This window comes from Mytilinidion resinicola, assembly GCF_010093595.1.
Source record: "Mytilinidion resinicola strain CBS 304.34 unplaced genomic scaffold BDZ99scaffold_13, whole genome shotgun sequence".
Classification (NCBI taxonomy): Eukaryota; Fungi; Ascomycota; class Dothideomycetes; order Mytilinidiales; family Mytilinidiaceae; genus Mytilinidion; species Mytilinidion resinicola.
Genome location: NW_022985449.1, coordinates 703,177 through 730,560, shown reverse-complemented (window position 1 = coordinate 730,560; position 27,384 = coordinate 703,177). Strand labels below are relative to the sequence as shown.

Below are 27,384 nucleotides of genomic sequence, written 5' to 3'. Positions count from 1 at the left end.
CGACAGCCCTTCACCCTTTCGCAGATTCGTTTGCTCTGATCCTCCGCTCAAGCTCCACAAGCTGTAGCCCAAGATCAGCCACAGTCTCATCGACGCTCCGGTACCTGAGGAGCCCGAGTACCGCGGCAGCCGGAGTGGAATCTACGAGGTCCTTGGATAGATTCCCTGCTGTCGGCACTAAAGATGGCGTGGCTCTATCCACTATGCGATCTGCAAGCTCGGGAAAGTGAGTACGCATGATATCTGAGACTGTATGAGACGGCATCATCCCTGCAGATATGACGAATCGCTTGTTTCCTGCTTTCGGTATGAGAGCAGCTTGGACATGTGCGTATGCGAAGTCCTAAGCCTCGAGATCAGCACTCGTGATCTGCGATGACCTGTCTATATGTATTTAGAGCGCGTTTCACTTACTCGGACGTCTACGTAGTAACTGACACTGTCTGACCAGAGTCCGACGGTCCCGATGGGTATATTGCTGCAGATGCTCCAGACCCGCTGATTTCCCTCTTCCAAGTCCGTGAGGAGTCTTAGTGGCCGTACTAAGGGTCCGTAGACACTGGGCGCAGAGAGAGCCACAACATCGAATCCAGGTTTTTCATCCGCAAGATACTTCCATATTCGATCATTGATGAGGTCGTCGTTCGCCCTGCACGTGGCTAAGAGGTACTCTGGATCTTTTGCAGCGACACTCTGTATAGATGACGCAGGGGACTGAGTGTTGCTGTCTAAGTCCGGGGTGGCTAGCCAACGAGCAAAGGAAGTGAGGATGCTCGTGAAGATCACCCTTCGGACTTTTGGTGCAACAGCTTGAACGCTTTGCAGGAAGTCTTTCTTGCCATCGCTTTCTTGATTCACAAAGTGGGATAAGCTGCCAGCCTCGTCCAGAGGATCGACAGTGACGGTGTGAATGACGGTGTCGAAGGGCTCTTGAGTTGCACTGAGAGCATCATCGTATGCACGAGGGACTAAGAGATCATCATCTGGGACTACGGCGAAGTCGAGGCGGGTGGGAGGGGTGCGGGGAAACTGCTTTCGTAGAGCTTCTTTTTCTCTGTCGGAGCCTACCACGGCACGAACGGAAAGGTCGAAGGAGAGAAGCTGATCGAGGATGTGTAATCCGATGAAGCCGGATGCACCTGTAAGGAGGACTCGCTTCGTGTGCATATTTCGGACAATCTTCTTGCTGAGTCCGGAGTCCGATGTCCGCAGCGACATGGCAGTGGCGGTTGTAGACGTGTATGTAGTGGCGAGAAGAGGGATGGAGATGGGCCTACCGAATACTTAATAGTTTTGCTGGGGGTCCACTTCCAGGAATTTCACTATTTCCAGCACCGCGCTTAATGAGTGGCAGAAGAGGGCTCGATCGCCACCGGGTCGCGTGAGGCGCGATTCGTCGGTTGCTACCGCGTGCAGCACGAAGGACCGAGAGCGATAAGTCAGGGTCGTCACCATTCGTGCGATGGCGAAACGACGGTTGGCAAGGTATGTGTGAAGGCTGGGGAATAAGGCGAGTTTTGGGGGTCGAGATTGGACGAACTGCAAAGTCTTACGGCCGGGGCATATCTCCAGGACGCGGCTCTCTGCACAGGAAGCCATGCTGCATATGCTGCAGGCTCAAGCCCCAGTGACCCTATGTCGCTCCGCCGGTGGTCTAGCGGTCAGTCGTTCGGTTTCCCCACGGTCATGTCTGAGATCAGCCTTGTGGTCGGTGGCCGCAAAGCCCCCAGATGGACTTAGCCTCGTCGCATCCAACTCAACACCAGCGCGAGGGATTTTCGTGTGAGGCAATTACCGATGGACGCGCTGGATGGGAAGTCTGCGATTGGGTTCTTGTAAGTCTCGCAACTGGTGCGCATATTTGCCTGCGGAGGACTTCTTGTCCCGTGCTGGGCATCGCCCTGCGCTCAGAGGTTAGTGAGCAGCCCTCGTGCTCAGTGGGACCCGGTCTACGGAAAACCCTATCAAGCGTCCGCAGAAACGGCATGCTCTGGACAGTGTCTGCGTTCCCTTGCTTCAGGGCTCCGCGTGGAGGCTGTGACGGCGTGGCGGTTGACGTACGCAACGACTGGCGAACGGTTGAGCCCAAAGCACACAACGACGTCGCGCGCGGGACGGATGCCTCGGACGCACCAAAGTCCCGCATTGCAGATGGACAGGGGCGTGGGGCGGGTCTGAAGGAGCTGGGAGGCGTCCAGCGGGCCTTCCAAGCCGTGGGAGAGAACATGCAGACGGGTATTCTGGCAAACTGGGAACGAGGGGGCGGATACCTTGCAGAAGCTCGAGCTGCACCACACCGGAGGAGTCGAACTTGCACAAAGCCCCAAACCCGGTATTCGGGGCGTCTGGAGCACGAATCAGCCGATTCTTCGTACTTCGTAGCCTTGTGTTGGAAGCAATCACTATAGAAAAGCCAGGCCGCCAGGTCGAGAGGCACGGTTGTGTTCGTTGTTCTGTCTCCCGTCAATATGTGATTATCACTGGAAATAAAGATGACACCCTTTTGCTCAAAGGGGCCAGATAGCCTTCTCGCTACCCTGGCATACCGGCTAAATGCCTGCCAGTCCTTACATAGCCCATGAGATCGACGTCTTTACAGTGCAGGAATGGCACGTGGGACATAAAACAAGTGGCACTCATAGATTGAACAAGTCGCAGGGGTGCTTCAATGCATTCCTACAAAGGTAACACTTGAACGTGATAGAAGCTCTTCGCCTTGGGCGATTTTAAATGTCGTTGAAGCACTCCAAGCACTGGCAGACCGATGTTTGCTCACCTAGCAGGACTTTTTGAGTGTGCCACGTTTTGCCCGCCCAGCGTAAGTGGCAAATGAGTCCCGGGCTTGAAGCAATACCTTTCCGGCCGCGAGCATGCCATGCCGCTACACAACCTCCGGACATTGAAGATCAACCACACAATATAAGCAAGAAGAGTTGTGGTACGCATTTGGATTATACTCCGAGGTACCTAGGTAGATGCACGGGATCAACCCCGATGTGTATCCCGACCAATAGTGGGCTGTGATGTTCTCCTCTGCGAATGATAGAAAGCTTAGAGATGGTTACGGGGACTAAGTCAATCATCTATGAGATGTCAATCACCACTGCACCATGAAGTCATTTTCACGCGCTTTTGACAGCCTGCGTCTTATTATTGCTCGGATATGAACTGTCCTAAGCCTTCTATGCTGTGCTGCGGACGCCCAAAAAATGCAGGCATGATCATGTTCTTCGAGTCGTAGGCCAATGGTTCTCCGGTTCTCACTCCAGCAGCGAGGCCTGGTTGGTGTAGAGTACATCCACGACGTTGCTCAACTTCTCGATTGTGTCCAGGGCCGCGTCGTAGCCCTGATCCCGCTCCGCCTCGTCGTAAACAATAAGACAGCCCGCACCCTGGTCCAACACACCGATGATGACCTTGTCCAAGATCATTTGAGAAAGCTTGCGCTCCACCTGTGTCGTGTCTAGCCCCACCATCTTGGCAACGTGGTCTATTTCCACTCTGCTGAAGGGCTCGATGACTTTGATGAGGTTCTGCTCCAGCATGGCGTCGTATAAGCGCCTCAAATGGTTTGAGATGAACCTGTCGCCACCAAGCTCGAATCGGTAGTCGGTAAGTGCCGTCTCGTACTCCTCTAGGCTGCGGTTGGTATGTGCCCTCGCAACCGCCTTCATGGCATCTAAATTCTTGCCAGCGTACTTGATCGCTTGCTTCGAGGTCATCAGAGATGTAACGTCGTCGCCGAGATTGAGCATGATCTTGCACAGCAGCATATACTGCAGAGCGGAGGTCGCCTTCTTAGGCTCGTCCTGCGAATGGTAGCCCTCCATAGCCTCGATGAAGTATGAGAAAGCAGTGTTGAAGTCCTGGTCCTCGGCGTGCAACATACCGCTCTGCATGTCAAGCCCGGCTTGCAGTAGCGGAGGTGTATAGACGGATGCAGCTGACGTTCGCGCCGAGGTAAGAGCGGCTCGTCCTTTGGGAACATTCCCTAGGGCGTGGTATACCTTAGACTCGAGCAGTTGGACTTCCACGAGCACGAGTTTGTCATCTAACCGCTTCAGTTCCTTGAGGAGACTGTTGATCAGCGTAAGAGCCTCGTAATATGACTGTTTTTGCATGTACAACGACACAAGACGAGTCTCTAGGTTCTGGCGCAGGAAACCTCGCCGTTCCGAGACCGCCCATTCTATGCATGACTTTGTGACAGAGATCTGGATATCGGTGGTATTTGGGAGGGTGTTGAAGAGATCGAGCATTTGCCGCACTACACGACAGACCTGTTAGACAATATGGCCATACTATGCAGTGCGGGGCCTATATACCTAGCTTGGCGGTCTTCGCTTTGGCAAAAGAGGACAGGACTGATCTCGTCTTGAGAACAAGCTCCGCCAGATCGTCGACCTTCTTCTGGTTTCGATAGAGCTCTCCCAGGCCGACCAGTGCCGCCTCATAATTCTTCAGCGCGGCATCGGTTGTTCCTGGATCTTTCGACAGTATATCCTGGTAGATAGCCTCAGCCTTTGCGGGCGCCTTCTTCGCCAGCTCGTGCGCCTCTTCTATCCGCTTCGCATCATCCGCTATAGGCGCCATCAGGATAGCCGGAGTGAGTTCGTGATGGGTGGGGTTGAAGAGAGCGGAGTAGCCCGGAGAGAATCAAACAAGCGGTTTGTATTTGGGTTGAATAGGCTGTCGATGTTTACGTAGGCGGCACTTAAAGCTGGAGGTCCACTACGCCTTTGGTGAGCTCGAATTAGCGGCTTGGCATCGGCTAAACGTAATCCCGGCTTCGCTCTGGATTGATATTGGATTGTCATGTGTACAAGACATTTGTGTTCGTAGACTCGGTCATTACAGTTGTATGGGCTCTAAGCTCACACTGTCACACATTCAGCATATGGTTTACCGCATAGCAAGCCTGAGAAGAATATTATGCCCTAAGTCCCAACCAACCTATACGCTACACTAACCATATGTAAGAAAAGCAGTCTATCTACAAGACAACAATTTGCGCTTCATTGAGATTCATGTGCGCCAGAAAACGTTAACATCCAGAATTTTGGGTGTGCAGCCGCTTTCACTCTCCACCGTGCTGCCTCGTCTAATCGCTATCATCACTGGTAGGGGACTCTCTTGTTGGAGGTCTCGTCGTCCTCGAGAGCGAGAAGTCCAGCACATCAGAACGTGGCTCAATGAACTTGCGCAGGCACCAGCCAACTTGGATGGCCATGGGCTTCTCCTGTCCAAGCGGGTCCACTTGCTTGCCCTTTACGAAAATGATTTGGTTCTTGCTATCTTCTCGGTCGTACACCTTGTCCGATGAGCCGAAGGCGATGACGTTGAGTTTCGAGCTCCGATCGTGGGTCTTAGCGTGCGCCGCGCTGCGCTCGAAGCCTTGCTGGGCCATGCCTCCCAGCAGATGCTCGTAGACTTTGAGAGGCAGCTTCGAGGAAGAAGGGTTATTATTTGGCCAGGTGGTTATGTTCAAAGTCACAAGGTTGCGAAGAGCACCTAGGCATGTCTAATGGTTAGGTTAGCATCCGTAGTTGTTAGGAATAGACGCAAACGTAGATTACCTCAAAAGCAAGGAACTGATCGCTGTTGTGCCGAATGACGCTAGTATTTGGAAAAGCGGCCGAGATCTGCTCTAGCAATGTGCAATCATTGCAAATCGACTGGAAGTCTGGGAAAGTGTAGATGTGCTCGTGCTCAATGTCGTCCACGGTGCTAGCATGCACATTCAGCTCCTTGAGTGTCTTTGCATGTCGAACAATGCCGGCAGCTGCAGGAAGCGCCTTGGCGTAGGTGATATCGATGGTCAAGATTTTGATACCTGACACGAGGCAGAGGAACCCATCTAGAGCATTCAATGCATCATTTTCCACGTTATCATCGTGTTTGAATTCTAGGGTCTCTAGCTTCTCCGGTAGCTTTGTGCTCCTGGTGAGCTCCGCAAGCAGCGCATCGGCCCCAGGGCACCCGAAAACACGTAGCGACTTGATATTGTGGAAGTTGATGAACTTGCAATACGTCTCCGCTGCATATCGGAGGTTGATCTTCTGCAGCGTAATTTCCCTGAGGCCTAGTGGTGTGCATTTCTCAAAGGGCTGCAAGGAGTTGAACATGGTGCTTGTGATCAGGCCTGGACCAGTACTGGAGTCGTTGAGTTCGCGATTGGTAAGGGCCGATTCGCTGTCATCGAAGCTCGCGTGGAGAGTTATCTTTTCGACTCTGGGTGATTTCTTCACCAGCATCTGGCAGTAATTGAGAACGTCCCGGCTATCGGGATACAGACCGAGCTTCCTAACATTCTGGAAAGTTTCGTCGAAGCTGGGGATCTGCTCCAGCTCGGTCAGGACGTTCTTATCCAAGGCAATACCTTCCAGCCACTTCATACGCTTCTGCTTCTTGTATAGTAGTATCAAGTTATCTCCGGAGAACGGCGACCAGGGATGCCAAGAGAACTTCTCCAGAATGTTCTCTGGTAGAAACTCCAAGATCATACGGATCGCAAAATGCGCCTGCTGTAGCTGGTTGCACTTGTCCGGGACATCGGCAAGATAGAGGTCCAGTTTCCGCACCCATGGTAGGCCAATATTCTTCGGGTTCAGGAAAGCACTGAGCTTGGTGTCTGACGGACTTCCCACATCGAGTGTCACCTCTTGATAGAGCTGATGCACCGTGATCTCGTGGAGGTTTTTGCAAGTTAGGCAGAGATTTTTGAGGTCTGTCGGGCGGATAACCTGCACGCATTGGAGTCAGCGCCAGCCCTAACATCGAGATGCTTGTGTTCCTTCTCCTAGGCGACGACAACGCCGAGTGACAGCCTGCGAGTCTAATGGAACCGGAGGAGCTGTGCTACAAGGGCATACTCACATGCTGCACGATCAACGTCTTGACGTCGACGGAAAGGTCCATGAACTTGGAGGGCGCCATGTTGGGCAGTGAGGGGGGAGTGAGGCGACTGAGAGCTCTGGGCTAGCGGTCAGAAAATAGGTGCGCGAGTAGTTGCACGACGATGAAAGCGAGCGTCTCTGAATGAGCCGGGCAAACGATAAAATGGGAGGTAGAATGGGTCACGACGGGTCAAAGACGCAATTTGAACGGAAGCAATTGCTGCCTTGTAAGGTTCTGAGCCACATCAAGGCTGCCGTGGAGGTTGAGGGCGGAGGTGTCGCGCTGATGCAAAGAGCTGCTGAAGACTGCTGCCTTCGATCGTGTTCCAATCAGATGTGGCAGAGCTCTCAGCCTCACTTCAGACCCCAAAAACTGTCGCGACTAAGCAGCGGTCCGTGGTGCTAATTGCTGAAATACGGAAACCCATATCCTCTCTCAGGAGGAGGTTGATTCATCTAATATAGGCTACAGATGGGTTTATACATGATTGTCTCAAACAGCTTGTCTCATCTGATATTGTTTGGGATTTTTCATTGCGACACTAATTTGTCCAAGCGGGGCCGTAGTGGGTAGGGGAGGTCAACGGCGGTGAAGGAAGCGCTCCCTCATGCTCCGGACGGATGCGGAGGCATCTCCTCATGGTGGACGGCTACACAGATATTCTGACTGCAGAGCAAGTCATCACGGCTCCCAGGCTTCCCCTCAACCTGAAGACCCTGGCAATCACATCGGATAGTGGAGTCAGGATGGCTGTCCATGAATAACCTGGAACCTTGGAATGGCCGTAAGCGACCAGCCCTGAGGGGTCCATGCGGAGTGGCACAGTCAGAACAGTGGCACGTCTCAGCCTCGCGTTGTGGGGAATTCGTGAACCATGGCAACTGACGACCGGTGAGGCGGTAAAAGTCGTGAGACAGCTCGGAGATGGATCATGGCCGTCACTTCAACGCTTTGCCACTTTCGAGGGTAAAGACAGTGCTAGACACCACCTATGGATGGCTTGGTCTACCACTTACATATATCCTCGTCGGAATCCAACATGATCTGGTGGTGAGGTGTGGAGATAACTTGAAAGTGAGAGCGTTGAGTTAGTTCGCGCATGTCCCACGAACATTAGAAATCTGCCTCTGCGCCCGCTACGATGCACAGAGCTAGGTTATAAACTGTAGCGCAGGCGCTTCAGCTGGCACGTTGAAGCTCTTTTAGACTGGTTAGTAATGGTTAAACGTCAAAGCAAATCTCACCACCACACTCAAGCATCACGGCTAGGCAACGAGCGGCAAAGGCAGAACAGACCCGCACGGTCGAATCTGGGTATCAAGCATTTGTTCCTAGCACATAGCAGACACGCTATATCCTGCCGCAGTAATGTCCATGCATAGCCAAAGATGGGCGCCCAGTCCGCCCAGTCAGTCCAAAAATCCCAGATCCAGACACCTCGCTATGCAGGTGCAAATACAAGAAATAAGGGCCCAACCATTGTGATGCCTACTCGTCATCGTCCCGTTCCAGTTCCGCCAGGAGCTCAGCCTCGAGCTCCGCATCGCCGTCATCGTCGTCTTCTTCCCCACCAAGACCGTTCTCCTGGCCTTCGTCTGGCCCGGTGGTTTCAGGACTAGGAAGACCCGAAGACTTGTCCGCCGACACGACGTTGGTCAGGCTAGTCACTCGCTCGAGCACACGCTTCTTCTTCCGTTGGAGCTTCGATCCTGTGGAGCTGCTGACGCTGGCGTCGCTATCATCCGCCTCGCTGCCATCCACTGATCCGGTTCCACGCTTTCTCTTTTTTTTGCTCCTCGTAGTCGAAGAAGTTTGGACGCTGTTCTCCGAGTTCACGCTATCCGTATCTGATCCAGTTCCTTGGTCGTCGTCGTCCGATTCGTCCATGAATTCTTGGAATTCGTCTCCGAGTGATTGCCATGTTTCTTCGGATATGTCCACATTGACCGGGCTCTTCAACTCGTCCTCGTCCTCTTCGCCACTAATCGCGCCGTCATCTTCGGCACTTAGCAACGGACCTTCATCAAGGTCATCGAAAGCAGAGATTTCAGGAGACCCACCATGTGCTCCATGCTCGGCAGGGTCCACCTGGATGAGATATGGCTGTTCATCTGCCCGCTCCCACTTCGAGAAGCATTGCAACAGCCATTCCGTCGTGACGATCTTGATTTGTGGATGATTCGCCGCTCTCTTGACCTTTGTGGTTTTGCGGCTAGGATTTGCCACGACGTGTGTGGTCTGTTTTGTGATATCTGTCGTGACCTGGGCACCAAAGCTCTTGGCCCACAGCGCAATATCGGAACTTTCCGATACGTTAGAACAAGTCCGTTACGAATCCAAGTGAGAACTTACGATTGAACATCCATGCCTAGAGGAACAATGCCGGAGAAGACAATTGAGACTCCTTGAAGCACGGCCCGCTTCATTCGTGGCATGATTGTCTTGATGTCTGGTACTACCGCCAGATCATCTGGTGCACGCTTCTTGGGACTCTTCTCGCCTCTAAGCTCGGCAATCCTCCCACCTTGATGCGCTGTCCGCTTCTTCTGGTACTCGTCAAAGAATGCGCGGTGGACACGTCGGAGACACGCTTCGATGTATATAAGCTCATCGTCATCGTCGTGGAGTAGGCTCTTGTGCTTGTGTTGTTCTGGCGCTGGAGCGTCAGCATTATCCACATCCTCTTCAGCTTCCGCCGTCTCCTCGGCTTGTTCGAGCGCGAGCTGTTTCTGGAGCAGTGGTCGCTCGGTCTGTTGGGAAATGATGACCTTCTCCTGCTCTTTGGTCTGTCGCTCTAACAAGTCTGGATTGTCACCTCCGCTCATGGTAAGAAGCTGCTTTTCCAAATCAGTTAGTACGCCGTTTGTTACTGGTGCCAAAATGCTTTCAGGAGGTTTCGCGGCGATGGACACTACCTGGGCCTCTCCATTCGAGTCTTCACTCTTCTTTTCCACATCCTTGGTCAACTCGGCAGCTTTGGTTTGCGCGGTGTCGGTGATCAAATCCACTTGCTTTGGAAGGAAGCTAGCGTTGATGTCACCGGCGCCCAGAAAGAAGTTGTATGCCCGCACTTTGACCAAGTTGTCACTCCAGTGCCATATGTCGCCCCTGTCATCGATTACAAGCACCATGTCGGTATTCACAGGAAACAGCCTGTGGAGGGTCTTGACTTGATCCGTCCCATTCTCATCACGGCTTAGTATCCTGTCGCCAAAGTAGACTCGGTCGGGGTCGATGATCTTTGCGATGGCTTGGGCATAGGCGCGTGTCGCCATGGTGTAGATATGGAGCTCGTACATCGTGGAGACCTTGTCGAGAAATTCCTTGAGACCCGGCCGGAGCTTGCAGTAGTACCAGTTTGCCGCGACATTGGCCAGCCTGTCATCCGCAAGCTGAAAGCTTCGGACTTCCTTGACTGCGTCGTAGTTGGGATTGTTCGGGTCGTTCTGCCACTCGGCAATCGTTCGCTCGCAAGTTGTATGGATCACGGTCTGATCTAGATCCACAATCAACGAGAGCTTCTTGACACCCAACAGACGGCGCTTTGCATCCTCCTCGGCGAGGAGGGCCTCCTTCTTGCTGACCAGCAGAGATGTATTGTCGTGCGTCATGTTGACGGTGGCTCGGTCAACATCGCGTCCATCGGTCATGTAGTCCTCCCTATGAGAATGTGGTCAGCAGGTCATCGCGCAATGGAGGTGGATGCCTAGCCGTACTCTGTCATGTCCTTGCCGCAGTCAGCGCACATGCCGGCGAACTGGGTCTCATGGGTGCATGGCTCATCGATCTCGACAAGCTTGACTCTGCGAAGCTGTTAGCTCATACAGCGGGGACTTGGTCGGGAGTCTGCGAACCCGGCGCGTTGAATGACGGTGCCATTCTGGATGAACCATCTGGTAAGCGTGCCCGCTTTTGACGACTCGAAGCCGGCAGGGAACTTCTTCTTGACCTCCTTCTCATCGCCATACTTGTCGCCCTCGGTCACGGTAGTCTCATAGTAGTAGGAGAACAGTGGCGCACCCCGTTGAATATCATCTTCGGGTTTCTTGGCGAGCTCGACGACGGTGATGGGATAGTGGAGACCGGTGGGGGATTCGACCAACATTCCTCTTTTACATGCTCATGCGAGTCGCGCTATGTGTTGGTTCAGGTGTTGGGTTCGGGGTTGAAGGAGGCGCGCGAGAGGCGCATTCGAGGTGAAGCTCGGCTGGGATCGGAGCTTGGGCGCGGGTTCGCAGCCGTCGCGGTGGCGTGAAGTCGGTCGGTAAGGTGGGCTGGGCAGCAGGAGAGAGTAGGTCGGGGTGCAATTGGCAGGAGGGAGCGCCCCGGTGGTTGTGGTGTTGGTGTAGTGAGGTTTGCGTTGCAGATCGCCAAATATGAAGAACGCGGCTCGCGGGGCAGGAGCGAGGAAGGCCAGCCTCTTATAGCAGCCGAATAATGCGTGTTCCGTCAAGGCACCCACGCCTCAAATCACGTGCAGCCCGATCCCTGCGCGCGAGTCGGCTATTCTGTCTGCGTTCTGCGGTGGAGAGAGCGGAATTATAGCACCAGGTCAGGAGGCCATGCACGCTCTGGAGCCCAGCGGGGCATGTTCACATGGATTTTGCGGATTCGGGGTGACACGCGCCGCCCAGCATGGCCAGCTCTTGGGCGCTGCACCACGGGAAAGCTGAGTCGACAGAGACCCGCATGTCGTTAGGTTTGTGGCCACTATAGCGCTCACCACACGCAAACGAGACGTCTCTCTAGCCTAGTGCACGTTGAACACCGGAACAATACATCTATAATTTCCTTCAGTCTGCTCTTACTGATGCTTCACGTCTGTTCGCTCATTCCGTGACCGACCATAGCCTATTGAAGTGCTTTTCGAATCCTGGGTGCACTTGAGGATAGCTAGCTCAGAATGCAGCCTTTGTAGTGTCGACTTCACGGCATCACTGTCGCATGCAGGCAACATGTCGAAGCACTGCAGCTGCACGAGGAGGAAAGTCGCAAGAAATAATATTCTACGGCATAGATATCGGAACAATGTGTCGTATAGTACGTAGAAGCGCTGGCTTATGATCCCATGGTCGTCAGCACCCAGCCGCAGATCATCTTCTATACCAGAAAAGCGGACATAAAATATCTACTCCAATTCCGCGCGATTGCGCATTATGCATTATCTGCCGTGAACCAATCTAGAATGCACCCTTATGACCCAGCCCCGCCCAACGCTCACCCACTCGCGCCGAACCCCGTCGCCTATGAGCAACAAGAAATAACACAATATGAAACACATCGGACTTGAATAGTTAGCAAAAAAACGTACTGCTTGTTAACGCCGCTGGTCTGTCTGACCTGCACCTTTCAGCACTATGCCCCCCAACGCCTGCGCCGAATTACCTGAGCGCCCCTCGGTCGGTGCCTGCCCAAGACCTGCAACCGCCTGCCAATGCGAGACTTGCGGCGCCATTTCCATTTCTTCTTCCTCGTCATCGATCCAGGTCCAGTCCTCTTCGGCCTCGGGCGTGGCGCCATCGACTGGCTTCTCGCGGTGCCTGACAAGAGACCGGGCGCGGTCAAGCTCGCGATAGATCGTCTGGACGGCAACTCCAACTCCATCCTCCTGAGTCATGTTAACTATCGTGTTGTGTAAAATAGGCATCTTCTAACATACCTTTCGAATTTTCTGGCCGAGGACTTTGGCCTTGATGATCATTCTTTCACTGGTTGTCGCTTCCCACAACGCGCGACCAAGAACAGTAGTATTGATCTTGGTCAAACACTTCCCGACCTGTAGGTCTTCTACACGCTGTCCAAAGAAGAACTGATCGCCAAAGAAGGGCTTGATGATCGTTGGTATCCCAGCGCGGAGACTAGCTCCGGTTGTCCCAGAACCGCCGTGGTGAACAGCTGCGTCCAGCTGCGTGAACAACCAATCGTGCGGCGCGGATTGGATCTGGAAAATATCGGGAGGCAGTGGAATCTCCGGTTTTGAGGCGTCGCCACTGTTGAGTCTATGGGACCAGCCCTTGGACAAGACACAACGAACATCAGCCTTGAGAACAGAGTCTACCACCGCCTTTGTTAATGCCGCTGGGTCGTCAATGACGATAGAGCCGAATCCAACATATACAATCTTCTTCTTGTCCTTGCGCGCCTTCTTGATGAAGTCCACCAAGTCTTGAGGTGGCTCCCAGCCAGGCTCGTCCAAGAACCAGTACCCAGTAATGCGAATCCAGTCCGGCCAGTCAAGTGGCGGAGCGACTACCGAAGGACTGAAGTTGTAAAGGAAGGGCCGAGAGTTCTGTTGCATCTTACTCAGGCTTGTGCTCTGCAGTCCCAATTCTGTAGTTCTCCAGCGATTGATCTGAGATCGAATTGCTGCCCAAAAGACAGTTTCAAAGGTTATATATGTGACAGAGTTGTAGTTGCCTCCCATCTTGTGATCCAGAACTGTGAAGGCGTGTGGATACGTTCTTGTTCTCGTCCAAGGCATCGTGAATGCACGGAAATATGGTATTTCCAGTGCTTCGGCTATGTGGATGCCCGCCATCGTGCTTGGGCTTTCAATCAATAGATCAGCGCCCTGGCAGGCTCGCCAAGAGGACCTGCAAACGTCGTCTAGCCAGCCTCGAAACTACACCACATGTTAGTGAAGTTCTCATCAAGCAAGAGGCTATATATGTAAGGTCTTACCTTCGAGTTCGCTTCCCTCATGAATGAGATCGTGAACATGCCATGCTCAACGCATATCGCCATAAGTTCAGTTGGGTTTCCGTCCACGGGCCGAAAGTCGATACCGTGTTGTCGAACCCAGGGCTCGAATTCCGCATGAGTTGCGATGCAGCAATCATGGCCTTCTTTGATGAGGGCTTTGCAGAGAGCAATGTACGGCTGGACATCTCCTCGTGATCCGATTGTGAGACACACAATCCTCATCGGTGCAGTAGGCTTAAAATCTACTATCGATGCCAAAGGGTCGTCGAATACGAGTGGTATTCTTCCTTGCTCTACCACAGTATTAGCTAGTTCTCGAATCGGAAAAGTAGGTGCGCCCTTGCCAGATTCGCGGATGATCTGAGATGCCTCAAGTGGAGGGTTCGAATCTGCTTTCTTTCGGGCTTCCTGCAGCATGTCATGCTCTGCCTTCGCGGCCTCGTCGTCCGAGTCGATGTCGGAGCTGTCGTTGCTGGCTTCTTCCATGTACCGAGTGCTCTCCAAAATTCGGAGAAGGGTAACGGCGCAGTCATCTCGGAACTCTGCCCGCGAAAATTCGAAAAACAGTTCTTCATGCCCGCGAATCACCACGACGAGACCATGTAGCCCCAACCTAAACCCCTTTTCTTTATTGACGGTCTCGATGTCTCTCAGAGGTAGTATAACCTGAGTATGTCAGTGTTAGCAACACAAATAGACGGCGTGTGCTTACCTTGGTTCTTGACCCGATCATGAGACTTCGAAAGCAGAAGTAGTGATTACTCAGGTATATCTTCCCATAAGTAGGGAGTACTCGCTGAAGATGGCAGAAAAAGGAGGATTGAAGCTGCTCCGTTTCGGGCAGCGAAAAGTGCTCTCGGAAGTGTTCGGCGGCCTTCACGGCATCCTCTTCGTCCTCTGCTCCGCGCACTTGGTCCTCAGGCTGCAGACCCTCTGCTGTGTTATAGTGTCGCCTGCCGCCCGCCCACATCCCAGAAACCTTCTCATAGTAACCCATGGATTCTGTAGCAAGTAGATTGCTCATTTTCTTCGATCGCGTTCTGATGAAGCCGGCCAGTCCGGTCGCTTTCTGCAAAGGATATGAGGCTGCGCCCATAAAATCCTGCAAGGCTGACGAGGATCCTGACAACCTCCCGGCTGCTTGTTGGCCTTCGTTCTCTTCCTCTATATTGGTCTTCGCGGTGTTTTCGCGTGTCTTGTTAGAATGCGACTGTTGTGGGACTTTGCCCGCGCCAAAAGAGCGTGTCGTGTCCTGCGATTGTCTAGCAAACTTATCAAGAGAAGGATCCGACACTGCCGACGTGGATACACCTTGGTGGTGAATGGTTGGCCCCCGGAAAACATCGCTTCGGTTGAGGATCTGGCTGGCGGAGACGTTGCTTTCATCGATGGACTGGATTGCGGCAGAAGATTCTGTGCCGGGATTAAGCGAATTCGACGCGGAATCAGAGGAGTCTTGCGGCTTTGCGGAAAGCGGTGATTTGTCTCCAGCACCACTCCGCTGGTGAGGGTTCTGTCGGTTCTCGCTCAGACTACGCCTAGCCTCCTGATTTGGCCGTCGGAATCCACGTGAGGCATCCATACTCCGCCGAATATCAGCGCTTCGGCGATTAATATCAGAACTCGAACGCCTGGACTCTGCACTTACCCGAGACCTTGATCGGGCGAGATGGTCAGCGGGTAGCGGTGAAAGGGTAGCCCTAACGTTTTCGCGAATCTGGGGGGTATCGATGGGGCTCGTCTGAGCGGAGGTGCGACGAAGGTCTACAGACCGGCCTTGGCGTGGAGATTTTGATAGTGCGTTCTGAGTCAACGTGCTCTGATTCAAGGCGCTCTGATGGTCCTGTGGTAAAGGCGAGTTCACGTGAATGTCATTATCGTTTACCATTATTCGTAATACGTTCAAGGCATCCTGTCCATGGGTAAAGAAAGAGAAAAAATACTAGCGTAGTTAGCATCTAATATTTACGCCAATAGAGGTCAAGACAAGGGCTTACATCGTCCACAGCAAATGTCTCGTCGTTGTCAATCACTCGTATCTTGACTGTATCGGCGAAGTCCAGGAGTGTGCTCTCCTCAATATCCAAAACATTTTGGGTTGGGAGCGATATCTTGACGCTGTTGCCATCGTTATGAGTCCGGAAGATGACTTTTTGAATCGCTCGCACCCATTCCTTCGCACTCGCAGCGCTGTCGGCCTTGAATTGATAGGTCCGATCATCCGTAGTGATGCTGAAAAACGTTTCGTCTTTACTCGGATCTTTTTGTTCCGCCACAGAAGCCGAGACAGCATACTGCAGATTAATCTGGTTTCGAGGGAAGTACACCTCAGCAGGATTGGTGAAGTAAGATAGGACATCGCCCTTCAGTTTGAACCAGTATCGATTGTATTTCGACCGCCCGCGCTTGGAAAGATATCCAGTCTTGCCAACATCATGCTATCACCCATTAGGCACAGCTGGAATTAGGATGAAGAAAGGAGCTCACATGTTTCTTTGGAATATACGCATAGAAACAGATGTGTCTCTGGGTTATATACATGTAGCCTTGAAGAAGGATGCTCTGTAGGAGCCAGCACGGATATTCTGCAGCTATTAACATAGTCTACGAAAGTTCGGAGGAGCCACAAACCAGATATAACTTCCTCCAGAGAATCAAACTCAAATATTTCCATCAATCTTTGTGCAAGCGTGACGGGAGCTTTTGCTTTTGACGAGCTTGATGTGCTGCCGTGTCTACTCCGTTGAGGTTCAAGAGGTAGTCTCTGCGCTTCAGGCTCGGGTAGAACCTTCGTCCTAATCCTCTGCTTGTCCAGTAAATTTTCCTCGGCGGCATCCGTGGCGCGGGGAGGGAGGATTTGTGAAGAACTCATGCGATCACTGGAGCGGCCCTTCTTGCTTTCCCTCCGCTTGATATTCAGTCGAGGTAAGGATTTAAGCAACTTGTTTTCCGAGAGACCCCTTCGGTGTTTGCTATCCTTTTCTTTTGTATCCTCTGCAGCCTCTGTAGATTCGTCCCAAGTGTTGATTGTACTTAGGCGACTGAGTCGTGCAGCTCCGTCAAGACTGTGATAATGCGGGCTGGGTCCACCCTCCTCATCACTATCACCAGAGTCGACTTCGCGCGTGCTGCGCAAGTCCGTCTGCGATCGACCGCCCGCCCTAGTAATCATGGAGAACAGGGACTGGTTCATGGCCATGGTCTCCTTGCTCTTGGGAGCTGTAACGTCTTCCTGCGCATCGTCGCCGTCTTTGAAGCGCTCCGGTATATCCAACGACACCCTCTTGTGCTCCTTCCGCCGCTTGGTCAGCTTGCGGCCGACCTTCTCTCTGAGGCCATCCTCAGACGCCATTGTGTATACTCTCGGGCGTTCGTTCGGTAGGAGTGGTGGTGGGATGTCGGACTTTCTTCGCGGGTGACGAGGAACGAGCAGCGGCACTGCAGGTGAAGAGAGGGGTATTCAAAGGCACAGCGGAGTGCGCAGCGCTGGCAGAGAGGAGATGGAGAGCTCTGCTTCAGGCAGTCGTCAGTTGTGGTTGTCACATATTGGATGGAACTGACGCGCTGACAGCAAAAGTTCGCGTCCTACCTTGTGACAAAAGCAAGTCCCACGGTTCGGGTGCAAGTGACTGCCTTGAGCCAAACCAGGGGAGAGATAAGAGAACGAGGGCACCATACAGACTGCGCCCGCCTAGAAAAACCACAAAATTGGCCAGAGTTCGAGCGCCTCGAGCAATAATTGTGCTGGAATTTGCGGAGCTCGGCCCAAGATTCGATCTTATCGTCCAGAGTTCCTTGGTATCGCGGAAGCACCAACCAAACCTTAATCACCAGTCAGGCATCATCACATGTTCAGTGGCACAGCATTCATTCACTCAGTTTGGTCTTCGCATTCGCCCTTGTACATAATGATGAATAGTAGACAATCAAAAGAAATTAGCCAGTGCAGTACAGACATCCTATCGCATAATACAGCTACAATTTGAGCCAAGCGCAAACACCAACCTCTGCCGCAATCTAGAAGCTGTAGTTTGCCCTGCGATTGCCAGATTGCAGCTCTCACCGAAGCCCAGCCGGTTGCCCAAAGAGCAACGCTTACGCCTTCGCCGCGGCGAGGCCAACGCTGTTGGAGCCGAGATCGTAAACCGAGTACCACTTTCGGAGGAAGGCGTCGCCGAGAATGGCGAGTGGGCCTGTTGGCTCGGGGAAGTCCATACCCATGAAGGACGAAATGCACGAGCCCTGGACTTCTAGAATATAGTCGAAGGGGCCGATGGTGAAGTTGTACCCGGACAGAGTGAAGGTCAGGTCTGGGAGGCTGTCGCGCTTATCGCACTCAACAGTGTACTGGCCATTGTACGACTTCTTAGCACCAATCTCCTTGTTCCTACGAGAGGTTAGCATTTTTGACCAAATATGCAGTGGAGCGAGGTAAAATCTTACAGAAGCTCAGCGATAGTGGAAGGAAGAGCAATGAGAGAAGTGCCGGTGTCAAGTATGACGCCAGTGTTCTCCATCTCAGCAGTGGCATCGCCAAAGGTGATGGAGTCAAGATCGACCTCCCAGTAGGCCTTGCGCCTCAATGGGATCTTGGTCAGCTTGCCAGTGTAGTGGCTCTTATCAACGCCGCCGAAGATGACTTCAGACTCGGCGCTCTCATCGTTGGTGTCACTGAGGTAGAAAGCAAATACGGGGTCATCGAGCAGGCCCTGGTCGAGCATGTTGTAGAAGGGAGGGACAATTCCGTTCACGCTGATGGTGTCGTAGCCCAAGCCCATGATGCCATCAAATCTGCCGAAGGCAAAAGCCAGTCCGGGCTCCGCGGTGGCCTCGGCGAAGTCCTGCTTCTTGACCTTCAAGTCTCCAATCGTGAAGGTGTCCTGAGAGACAAATCCACTGAGCGATCCCGAACCGTAGCGGATCTCAAACGAGGAGCCGTTCTTCGAGTATGTCGAGGACGACGATGAGTCGTACTTGGTGTGGAGGTAGCAGGCGATCGAGTTGCACTGGGTCGATGGAACCCAAAGATTGGAGCTGCCAGTGTCAAGGATGACCTTGAAGTCCTGAGGAGGCGTTCCGAGTGAGACCTCTGAGAAGTCTACAGCACGTGTAAGCAAGGGCATCATGGAGTTGATTGCGAAGGCCGCCGCGTTACTTACATTGTGCATTCAAAAAGTTGCTGATGGGCACAGTGTGGTCACCGCTCTCGATCTTGGGTGCCTTGAAGACCTCCTCGAGGTGAGTGGTGGGACGGACGCCCATGTACTTCTGACCGAGGGCTTTTGCCTGGTCGTGGAAGTTGGCATACTCCTGGACAGTCGTTAGCTGAAGCTCCGGCTACGAATAGTCGGCCCATCATAGAACTGTTGATGACTTACAAGCTGCTCCGACAGAGGAACCTTCTTGAGCTTCATCTTGTGGACGCCGGCGGTGGCGGCGCCCAGCAGCGAGCCCGCTGCGAGGAGGGTAGCAGTCTTCATGATGAAGAGAAGCTGCGGGTATCGATCGAGACAAAGTGCAGGGGATATGAGGGATGTAAAGAGTACCGCGTCGACGGTTTTCGCGGGAGGATTGTTGATGGAGGTTGAGGAGATGACGGCAGGACGAGCGCCTGATAGCTCTCCCTGACTAGGTGCTGGGCAAGCACCGCCGACTTGCGACAGCCAAGAGCCACGCTTGTCTGTTTGCGGACTGGCACGTGACTGGATTATTCACCACCCTGCAGGCCGTGTTGATGTGTATCTTGCAACGACCTGAACATCAATCGTTTAGTCAGCCTTCATTGCCATGCTCGAACTCAATCCAAACACATATGTGTTCTAGTACGCCTATTGCTCCTCGATTTTACCTGACGCATGAACGACTTCCAGTAGTCACGTGACTCCTGCTCGAAGCTTCATCACCAGGCACCTTGAACGTCTACAAAGTGTAAACACCCTTGCCCACCACTGACCTGCACAGCTCGTACAGGGGAGATACTGTAGAGAGAGTGTGCACGGAGTCGTGGATTATTCTTCTGTTCAAGGGGCCTGGTCATGTCAAGCGGTCTATATCCCTTCCCCACAGCTATCGATAAGGAATCTGCCAAATGAGGGCTAAATTAGTCGCTTAGCCTAGCAATTCGCCAAAAGCTTGCTTATATAAGCACCGTGTACCCCACCGTGTAAAGGGGATACACCATCTTGTCACTCCTCCTCTTGATTTCTGCTTCTGTTACCAATAGCTCGTCTGCAGATGATTGCATTCTTTGAAAGTAACCTAGTATAGGCAGTACAGGGAGCCTCTTCCTGCTGTAAACAGACCAATATCGTTGAAGTGGCAGAGCATTCTTTACGACCATGTCAATAGAAAAAAACTATAACAGACACCGATTTAGATTCTCAACCTTCTTCCCACGGCGGATGCCCAGCCCAGATCCGCTTCCCATCCTGCTCCAGTCTCGCCTTTACCTCGCTCGCTAGCTTCCACTCCCGCTCATTCCACGCTCCATTACTATTATCCTCCCAAATTCCCACAATTGTCAATATCTCCATGTATGCCGCATCCGCCTGCTCCATCCTAGCCTCCACATGTGGCCTCAAGGGCGCCCGGACCCTTCTGTCCGCCCAAATCGCCATATCGAGCTCATATTTCCGGCGAATGAGCTCACGAAGCGACCGCAACGATTCAGGAGACGTCATGCGGAGCAGCTTGAGTTTGTTCTCGCGGCGCTGGACCTCACGGTCGCGGGCCATCTGTTCGCGATGCTCTTTCTCTCGTCTCTCACTTTCCAGGTGGGCGGTTCTCTCACGCTCCGCGGCAAGGAGTCTCTCATGCTCCGCTTGCCTCAGGCGGTCTTGTTCCTGGCGTGCCTTTTGCTCTGCTTGCCAACGACGTTCACGAGCGGCCTGTTCGGCCGAGAGACGGCGTTGGTGCTCTTCTTGCTGGCGGCGGAGCTCCTGCTCCACACGGGCTTGGTCCTCTAGATAACGTCGGCGTTCTTGCTCGGCTATCTCTTGTTGGCGTCGATAGTCTTCTTCTCGGCGCCGGTGTCGCTGCTCAGCGCGGGCTGCTTCTTCTAGGCGATACTGACGCTCTACTTCTATAGCCTGTTGGTGCTGGGCAGCAGCCTGCTCGCGCTGGAGGGCCATTTGGAATAGCATGTCAGCTTCGAGTTTCTTCTTGCCCTTGTTGAAAGGATTTGCGATAATTGGCATTTTGATGTGGATGTGGACGTATTGAGTTAGGGAAAGGTCGTGTTGACTAGAGGAGGCAAAGGTTGAAATCGAAGGTGAGACAGGCTCGAATTTGAAGGCTTTGCAATCCGAGAACGAAAGTTTGAAGGCCTCTTTAATAATCGAAAGGCAGTGTGATTCGATTGACTAGAGTTGTTATCGGTGTTTGGGTGGGTACGCGAAAGGAAGCATCCACAGCAACGATCTGGGAAAATGAGCAAGGAATGAAATCAATACCACTTGAGCTCAGCCGCATAGATGGATGTCCGCGTGTCCAGTGTGGCCACGTATCTTCCTGGGTACAGCAGCGGGGGCACAGGTGGTCTGGCTTTTTGCGAACCATTTCAACATGCGAGCCTTCCTGCAAGGCTGAGTTTGAGGCAACCACTGGGGAAGAGTCCAGGTCCCCGATTGGAGCTGTCTATCTTGCTGCCCAGCATGCCATGGGTGCCTTAGTGCCTTGAAATGCCGGATTTAATCTAGTGTACTCATATCCGAAAGACCAGGCTTAGAGAGAAGCAATATTCATCAAATCATATTCCTTGCTACATGCACTCCCGCCTGCAGCAACGCCATGCTCAAGCACTCGTGATAATTTCCCGTAAGATGCAAAATGTGGCTCGCTGTTCTTGCAGAAAACTAAAGCACAGGCTGCATGCAGACGCCAGCCAATATTTGCCTCCATGCCATGCCTCAATGCGTTTCCCGAAAACTCCCCGGAAGTTCGAAAGACGAGGTACTGTGGGCGTCCGGATGCCCACGATGTGGCAAGGCTTCAGGGCGGACATTATCTATTTAATGTGAAGTTAGACGAAATACCTGCTATCTTGGGGCGTTGAAAGACTGACTCCACGACCGCGTTGAGCTCTTACGGCCAACGTCCTCGATTTTGACTTTGCATAGCTCCGTGTCATTCCACAGAATTTCAACTGTCACTGTCGCTCCAGACATGACCATCTTGCAAGTCAGATATGTTTCGTAGTACACAGCTTTGTTTGTAGGGTTTTCGGCTCGGTCGAAGTTATCCAGTGAGATCGTGGATAGATCGTATGTAAGAATAGCCACTTCTTTGAGCTCTGGCAGGTCATTAGTCGGAATATTATATATCTGTTGAGGCTTGGCATGAACAATACCTTCTCGTGCATTTTGGAATCGATCTGGAAGATCGTCGTCTTCGTATTCGTAGATGGATAGCTTTTTTTTGCGTTCATCAGCTTCCACGGTCCCTTGAAAGCTGACCCGGAAGTCCTTGGAAGACGTCCTTCCCTCGTCAGAAAGGATAAGGTCGCCTTTCTTGACAAGCCATGTGATCTGACCTTGAGCCTTCATATCGCCGGTAATAGGGTCTGTGTAACGATCTTCCAGGTGAAACATGGATCCACGGAAAGTTTCGTTGAGCACAATTCCATAGCTTCGTGGGCAAGTCTTCATGTATATTACATTTGGACGATTGCTTTTCTCAATGCCATGGATTACGGCACCACGCACAACGGCTGTCCACCTATTCTGCCGGTTATTAGAGCCCAATATGAAACATAACGTATACTTACGACGTATCTGGTCTTCGCAACTCAACATTCCGAAACTTTAAAGCTGCTTGAAGCTCAGCTTGTAGATATCGTGACTCCCCAAACCCACCGATCAAGAACACGTTCTGTCGATTGGAAAGTAATTAGCGATCAGTGCGAGGCGCAAAGAGACCAAGCTGACGTACTTTCAAGCGCCGCCCTTGCCTTTCAATCTGCTGGAGCTGGCCCTGGTAGAGCTCTATGACTCCGTCAACACATGGGTCGAAAAACGACCTCATCTCCTCGCTGCTGAGCATTAGCTTGTCAAGTATCCAGAGGAGCTGAGATCCTACCTTGTGATAGCTAGTTCTCCTAGATTCACCTTGCCAGCAATGGAGATGTTCTTCAATGGTTCCGGAAGCTCGATCTTCATTGGTGCAGATTTTAGGAAGAAGTTCTTCTTGAGAGCGTCGAATTGTTTGATCACGAATCGCATTCGCCGTCCCTCACTAATTGTGCTGATCCTATTGCGGCTATTATTCTGGTCGAGCTGTTGGAAATATCTCTCCCCTAGGATGTCTCTAAGCCAAAGCTTGAAGTTGGTGTCGATGTACGCAGAACCGCATTTGGAGCCTAAAGAGTCTTGAGCAGTGGCCTAGCTCTCTAGAGATCTGATGTAACTCACTGTATGGGATTCCAGTAAGCTCAAGCTCTAGCGTTGGCTCAAGATTCGTGACTCTGTACGAAACAACATCCTAGAAGTAGACTTAGTGATTAATGCATTTCTAGTACACTTCGGGCCACTCACGACGGTGCCCCCTCCCGCGTCACACAATACGAAGCATTCGCCGACCTTGAGATCGTCAGTAGATCTACAAGTTTCCGAAATTAAAGGACTTACCTTCAGAAAATCTTTCTGCATTTCTTTCTTCAAGTACCGTGCCGTATAAATCGCTGCTGCTTCGGGCTCTGTAACCATGATGATGTCATGCAGATTTGGGAAATTCTGTTCATTGAAGCCAGCACTTCTGATTGCCCGCAGTGTCGAGTTCTTGGCTCGGTAAGCCCAGTCCTGGTCATGATAATCAGCAAAGCAGTAGAGAGGCCGTTATATGGAGAGCCTCACCACAGGGACTGTGACAACAATATCAACTGTCAGGCGCTGACGGATACCCTGGTTTTGGATTTTCTTCTGTAGATTCTGGTCAAAGGCGTGGTATACCTTAGTGAGATAATCGGCCACAATCTCATCCGGACTTTTCCAGGTGTATTCTGGATATCCGCCGGATGCCCTAACGTAGTTGAAATTGAGATCTTTCATGCCGTCCAGCACTTGGAGAATCAGCTCCAGCTCGTCTGACTTGTTATCTTGTACGTCAAGCTCCAGTTTGGTATTGATCATAGTCACGGCGTCGGGGCTTAAGTCGTCCCCCCATTGTTGCTGCCCGTCAGGAGCCGGAGAGTACGAATATATGCTCGGTACCTTGAGACTATTACTCATGCGTGCACCCCAATCGCCGATAACTTTAATTTCGTTGAGACCAGCCTCATGTGATTTTGGAAGAGCGAACGCGACTCCTGGAAGATACTGTTGTTAGCAAACAGTCGATATCGAGAGAGAAGGGCATATACCGGTGAAGGTAGTGCCAAAGTCAATGGCAATGACCAATCGACGAAGAGTGTCATCGAAGTCAGTCTTCAAGCGGCGAAGAGGAGCGTCTTCAATATCAGTTTCCGAAAGTCCCGATTGATCTTGGTATTTGTAAGGAGGCGATGCCTCATCGAAATCTTCTTCGAGGAGGTCGTCGTTCAGATAATCCGGCTCTGTTTGTTCAGAGCGCGGGCTAACCGGAGAACCTCGTAAACTTGCGGGCTTCTGCTTGGCGACAGGGCCTTGGGATTTGGCCCTATTCGGGGAGGTCGGACTCGCTGCAAACCTGGACGCCATGGCTGAATTGTTATCAAACGACGATTCGAGTGTACTGGAATGGAAAGAGTGAAAAGACGGTCACTGAGAAGCGTGATCGGGTAGCATATATTGAAGTTTTCTTGAAGGCTTTCTAGCCTGACAAGGGCCGAAAAGATGCTGTTGAAAACGATTGAATTGGGAATGGGCCGCATACGACGACAAAAGAAACACACGCCTAATGGAATGTTGCCTGTCTGAGCATTGATCGGCACGATCACATTATTGAGATAGCTGCTTATATTAGATAGTGCGTTAGCCGTGTGACGGTGTGCGCAGCAGGCTGCAGGCAGGAAGGCAACAAGGCAAACGATAGCGCCGTGCATTCGCGCATGCAGCCGTGGTCAAATAAATCACTGGGATCGCGAGGCTGAATCGCCGATCTTCTGCCTAGGTGCACTCCGTCGGTTGTTCTGGCCCAGCCGACCTCTAAGTCGTGACTTTCGTCTTACGACTTTCCGGGCGGACGCACTGCAGGCTACCTCACTCGAAGCAGCCTATCTTCTCTAAAACCTTCAGATCATACCAAAACCACATCATGTCGACCAGGACGTTTCTCAGTCCAACTGACCTCGAGGAACTAAAGCGTCAAGCTCAGGACAAGGCATCGGAAGAAGATAGTCCGCTTTCTGAGAATACTACCTCCCCGAAGGAGAGGCCGTGGTACCGGCAGATAATCAAGAAAGACAAGGACACAAACTGGCAGAAAGAGTACAAGAAGCTATTGACCGACGCAGAGCGGCTGAACGACCATCTCGTAGAAATGCAAAAAACGATGAGAGAGAAAGCAGCAGCATTGCACCGGGGAGGTCAAAGCGCATTCAACGACGCGATTCGCAACTTTGACAAACCATTGGATATGGTGAGGGCTTTACTAAGGGAATTTGATGCTGCTCTGGAAGGCGGGTCAAAGTCGGAAAACAATTATCGGGTTGAACGTCGCAAAGTATCGGAGATGACCGATCAGCTCGTCGCAAAGGACCGGGAGTGGGAATATAAATGGCGAATTCATATGACTGAGTTAGAAAGAAAACAGGTCATGGACAGCCAGCAACATGCCATGCAAAGCCGAAAGATTCAGGAACTGACGACCAATCTCCATAATTGCAACCTACTCAAGGAGAAGACCGAGAACGAAAAAGCTGCTCTCCAGTCGCAGGTGAATGGCCACAGCTCCGACATCAAACAGCGTGAGATGGCTCACCGCGAAAGACTGAGTAAAGCAGAGCAGGACCTCCGAGAGGAGAAAATAACTCATGCGAGCGAGATAAAAGAGATCGAGGAGGACAACGAGGACAAGCTGAATAGGAAGCAAGAAGAACACGAAACCCAGCTCAGAGTCCTACGAAAAACGCTTTCGGACCAACAGAAGTCGCAGAAGTCTAGGATCGATATTATGAAGACGGATTTCGACGAAGAAATACAGCAGCTGAAACAGGGACATGGTGAAGAGATTGATCAGCTGCGCCAAACTATCTTAACAATGGATCAAGGCCACAAAGCTGAATTAGAGGCATGCGAGAAACGCCACAACCAAGAGCTGTTAAGGTTAAAGAGAGAGTTCAAACAGATCCTGTCTCAGAAACAGGCAGCGCAGGTAGCCACAGAGAAGTCTCTACGAGAAGAAATTGCTCAGTATAGTGGAGCGCTACTAACTCGGGACAAGAACGACTTCAACATGATGGATTCGGACGTCTTCGAGCCTTTGACGGATAGCGACATTGAGGCCAAATTTGCGGATCTCGTCCAAGATGTTGACACCCTTTCAAGACTGAATTGGAAGCCGGAACCGAAGGGTTGGACCAATCAAGACCTTCGCAGCTTGGCAGAAAATGAGAGAATACTCAAGAAGCAGATTCTGCAGGACAGTATCTGGAGTGTACTTCACAAGTTTGTCTTTTGCAGCCCCTTCAGGGTTTTTGGGGACCAGGGCCAGTTGCTGGAGTCTCAGTGGAATAAGGAATGTGGAGCAGGTATGTCCTTAGCCTTGGCCTTACTCACCAACTACTTTCAGGTGCTAATGATAGCAGACAAGCAGCTGGCCAACAGCCACTACGTTTGGCCGACACCTCAAATGGAAACAGAGCGATGGCGATATATTACTATTCGAGAGTGTAAAGCAGCTTTGAGGCAGAAACTGCCTTCGCAATTTGACCCCCGGGCGAAACTCAAGAAAGATTTTCAAGCATCAATCGAACGTCTGAGAAAAGAGATTGTATCGGCGCTTGAAGACCTGGTTGTGCTCGACAAGAGCAACCTTCAGATTCTGGACAAGATGGCAATGAGGGCTGCGAAGACTTGGCTCGACTTTGAATTGCAGCGGTGTAGAGTTATGGTTCTAGTTCAGGGATCATATTTGAGCGATGTGGAAGCGAAGGTGCAAAAGACAAGAGAAGATGGCCTGGCCCTAGTGATGGTACCCAAGCTAATGAGATTCGGCAACTCAAAGGGTGAAGGTCTTGACACGGGGGAAACCATTGCGGGCCGTGGGGGTGAAGTGGTCCGGATAGGGCGAGAGAGGAAGAAATGAATTGGGAATGAGGCCACGCGGCATATTTTCGGCACTGTGAATAAGCATGCTCCTATATAATACGTGGAGTTCCTCTTTATTACTCGGAGAATGTCTCGTCTTAGAAGGTTATCATCAGAGTAGCTTCAAATATGAGATCTCACAAATGCATAAAGGAGCAGTATGTTAATTGGGTATTCCTCTGCATGAATCGTGGCCCGGCTAAAGCACTGTAGCCGCTTCCGTCTGGGTTACTGTGTAGGCGAGCAGCTTTACTTTCCAAAGTACTTTTGCAACGCCATCTGCACCTCTGTCTCCTCCTCGGGCTTTGATACGCCCCCAGAATTGCGCACCTTTGTCCACTGCCTTCGCCTACTGTCTCCTTCTATTGTCGTCAGCCAGCTGGAGGACTCTTCCGCTTGACAAGCCGTGGCTCGGCCATGAAAACATGTCAAGAGCATCTACGCCTGCGCTCCCTCTATATCACGCGTCCGCAGTCCTACCAGAGCATCCAGAGTCCCACAATGCCTTACACCCGCCACCAGCGCAGGCTCGGCGCCGCTCAGCGCCCTCAGTATGTCCTAGAAC

The 27,384-nt window shown here is 52.1% G+C and overlaps 12 protein-coding genes across 12 annotated transcripts in view; 3 read left to right on the top strand and 9 right to left on the bottom strand.

Moving 5' to 3' along the window:
* Positions 1 to 10: 10 nt before the first annotated feature.
* On the bottom strand, positions 11 to 1,167 carry BDZ99DRAFT_391402 (NAD(P)-binding protein; the record flags this gene model as incomplete). Its single annotated transcript, XM_033715727.1, has 2 exons — positions 11 to 343; positions 415 to 1,167. 2 exons carry the CDS (start codon positions 1,165 to 1,167, stop codon positions 11 to 13), a joined length of 1,086 nt encoding a protein of 361 aa, XP_033574775.1.
* A 307-nt stretch (positions 1,168 to 1,474) lies between these two features.
* Positions 1,475 to 2,505, top strand: BDZ99DRAFT_66262 (uncharacterized protein). The gene has a single exon (XM_033728806.1). The coding sequence runs from the start codon at positions 1,731 to 1,733 to the stop codon at positions 2,406 to 2,408; it is 678 nt and encodes a 225-aa protein (XP_033574774.1). The 5' UTR covers positions 1,475 to 1,730; the 3' UTR covers positions 2,409 to 2,505.
* A 755-nt stretch (positions 2,506 to 3,260) lies between these two features.
* Positions 3,261 to 4,593, bottom strand: BDZ99DRAFT_489396 (PCI-domain-containing protein; the record flags this gene model as incomplete). The annotated part of the gene is made up of 2 exons (XM_033722981.1): positions 3,261 to 4,267; positions 4,326 to 4,593. 2 exons carry the CDS (start codon positions 4,591 to 4,593, stop codon positions 3,261 to 3,263), a joined length of 1,275 nt encoding a protein of 424 aa, XP_033574773.1.
* A 325-nt stretch (positions 4,594 to 4,918) lies between these two features.
* BDZ99DRAFT_572704 (uncharacterized protein) lies at positions 4,919 to 7,172 on the bottom strand. The gene is made up of 3 exons (XM_033728227.1): positions 6,877 to 7,172; positions 5,577 to 6,743; positions 4,919 to 5,521 (listed from the first exon to the last, which is right to left on the bottom strand). Exons 1-3 carry the CDS (start codon positions 6,934 to 6,936, stop codon positions 5,102 to 5,104), a joined length of 1,647 nt encoding a protein of 548 aa, XP_033574772.1. The 5' UTR covers positions 6,937 to 7,172; the 3' UTR covers positions 4,919 to 5,101.
* Positions 7,173 to 7,331: 159 nt separating this feature from the next.
* BDZ99DRAFT_464717 (uncharacterized protein) lies at positions 7,332 to 7,901 on the bottom strand. Its single transcript, XM_033720386.1, has one exon. The coding sequence runs from the start codon at positions 7,706 to 7,708 to the stop codon at positions 7,547 to 7,549; it is 162 nt and encodes a 53-aa protein (XP_033574771.1). The 5' UTR covers positions 7,709 to 7,901; the 3' UTR covers positions 7,332 to 7,546.
* A 484-nt stretch (positions 7,902 to 8,385) lies between these two features.
* Positions 8,386 to 11,002, bottom strand: BDZ99DRAFT_391461 (uncharacterized protein; the record flags this gene model as incomplete). Its single annotated transcript, XM_033715729.1, has 4 exons — positions 8,386 to 9,199; positions 9,250 to 10,557; positions 10,614 to 10,700; positions 10,752 to 11,002. The coding sequence occupies 4 exons, from the start codon at positions 11,000 to 11,002 to the stop codon at positions 8,386 to 8,388; spliced, it is 2,460 nt and encodes an 819-aa protein (XP_033574770.1).
* Positions 11,003 to 12,200: 1,198 nt separating this feature from the next.
* On the bottom strand, positions 12,201 to 16,951 carry BDZ99DRAFT_535491 (UDP-glucose:sterol glycosyltransferase; the record flags this gene model as incomplete). The annotated part of the gene is made up of 7 exons (XM_033726562.1): positions 12,201 to 12,505; positions 12,557 to 13,519; positions 13,579 to 14,265; positions 14,312 to 15,541; positions 15,597 to 16,037; positions 16,087 to 16,184; positions 16,231 to 16,951. The coding sequence occupies 7 exons, from the start codon at positions 16,949 to 16,951 to the stop codon at positions 12,215 to 12,217; spliced, it is 4,431 nt and encodes a 1,476-aa protein (XP_033574769.1). The 3' UTR covers positions 12,201 to 12,214.
* A 530-nt stretch (positions 16,952 to 17,481) lies between these two features.
* BDZ99DRAFT_572701 (cellular aspartic protease) lies at positions 17,482 to 19,193 on the bottom strand. The gene is made up of 4 exons (XM_033728226.1): positions 18,978 to 19,193; positions 18,759 to 18,909; positions 18,043 to 18,697; positions 17,482 to 17,986 (listed from the first exon to the last, which is right to left on the bottom strand). The coding sequence occupies exons 1-4, from the start codon at positions 19,077 to 19,079 to the stop codon at positions 17,695 to 17,697; spliced, it is 1,200 nt and encodes a 399-aa protein (XP_033574768.1). The 5' UTR covers positions 19,080 to 19,193; the 3' UTR covers positions 17,482 to 17,694.
* Positions 19,194 to 19,801: 608 nt separating this feature from the next.
* BDZ99DRAFT_464712 (uncharacterized protein) lies at positions 19,802 to 20,987 on the bottom strand. The gene has a single exon (XM_033720385.1). It carries the CDS (start codon positions 20,793 to 20,795, stop codon positions 19,980 to 19,982), a length of 816 nt encoding a protein of 271 aa, XP_033574767.1. The 5' UTR covers positions 20,796 to 20,987; the 3' UTR covers positions 19,802 to 19,979.
* A 233-nt stretch (positions 20,988 to 21,220) lies between these two features.
* BDZ99DRAFT_572699 (actin-like ATPase domain-containing protein) lies at positions 21,221 to 24,269 on the bottom strand (the record flags this gene model as incomplete). Its single annotated transcript, XM_033728225.1, has 11 exons — positions 21,221 to 21,604; positions 21,662 to 21,889; positions 21,947 to 22,314; positions 22,364 to 22,467; positions 22,528 to 22,627; positions 22,675 to 22,954; positions 23,007 to 23,076; positions 23,130 to 23,174; positions 23,223 to 23,393; positions 23,448 to 23,899; positions 23,954 to 24,269. 11 exons carry the CDS (start codon positions 24,267 to 24,269, stop codon positions 21,507 to 21,509), a joined length of 2,232 nt encoding a protein of 743 aa, XP_033574766.1. The 3' UTR covers positions 21,221 to 21,506.
* A 556-nt stretch (positions 24,270 to 24,825) lies between these two features.
* BDZ99DRAFT_535480 (uncharacterized protein) lies at positions 24,826 to 26,960 on the top strand (the record flags this gene model as incomplete). The annotated part of the gene is made up of 1 exon (XM_033726561.1): positions 24,826 to 26,960. One exon carries the CDS (start codon positions 24,826 to 24,828, stop codon positions 26,815 to 26,817), a length of 1,992 nt encoding a protein of 663 aa, XP_033574765.1. The 3' UTR covers positions 26,818 to 26,960.
* Positions 26,961 to 27,244: 284 nt separating this feature from the next.
* BDZ99DRAFT_392021 (calcium-transporting P-type ATPase-like protein) overlaps positions 27,245 to 27,384 on the top strand; it is a gene marked incomplete at both ends in the record, with an annotated part of 3,388 nt that continues 3,248 nt past the window's right edge. The window contains one exon of the mRNA XM_033715760.1: positions 27,245 to 27,370. Coding sequence (XP_033574764.1) covers positions 27,245 to 27,370 — 126 coding nt within the window. The remainder of the gene's footprint in view (positions 27,371 to 27,384) is intronic.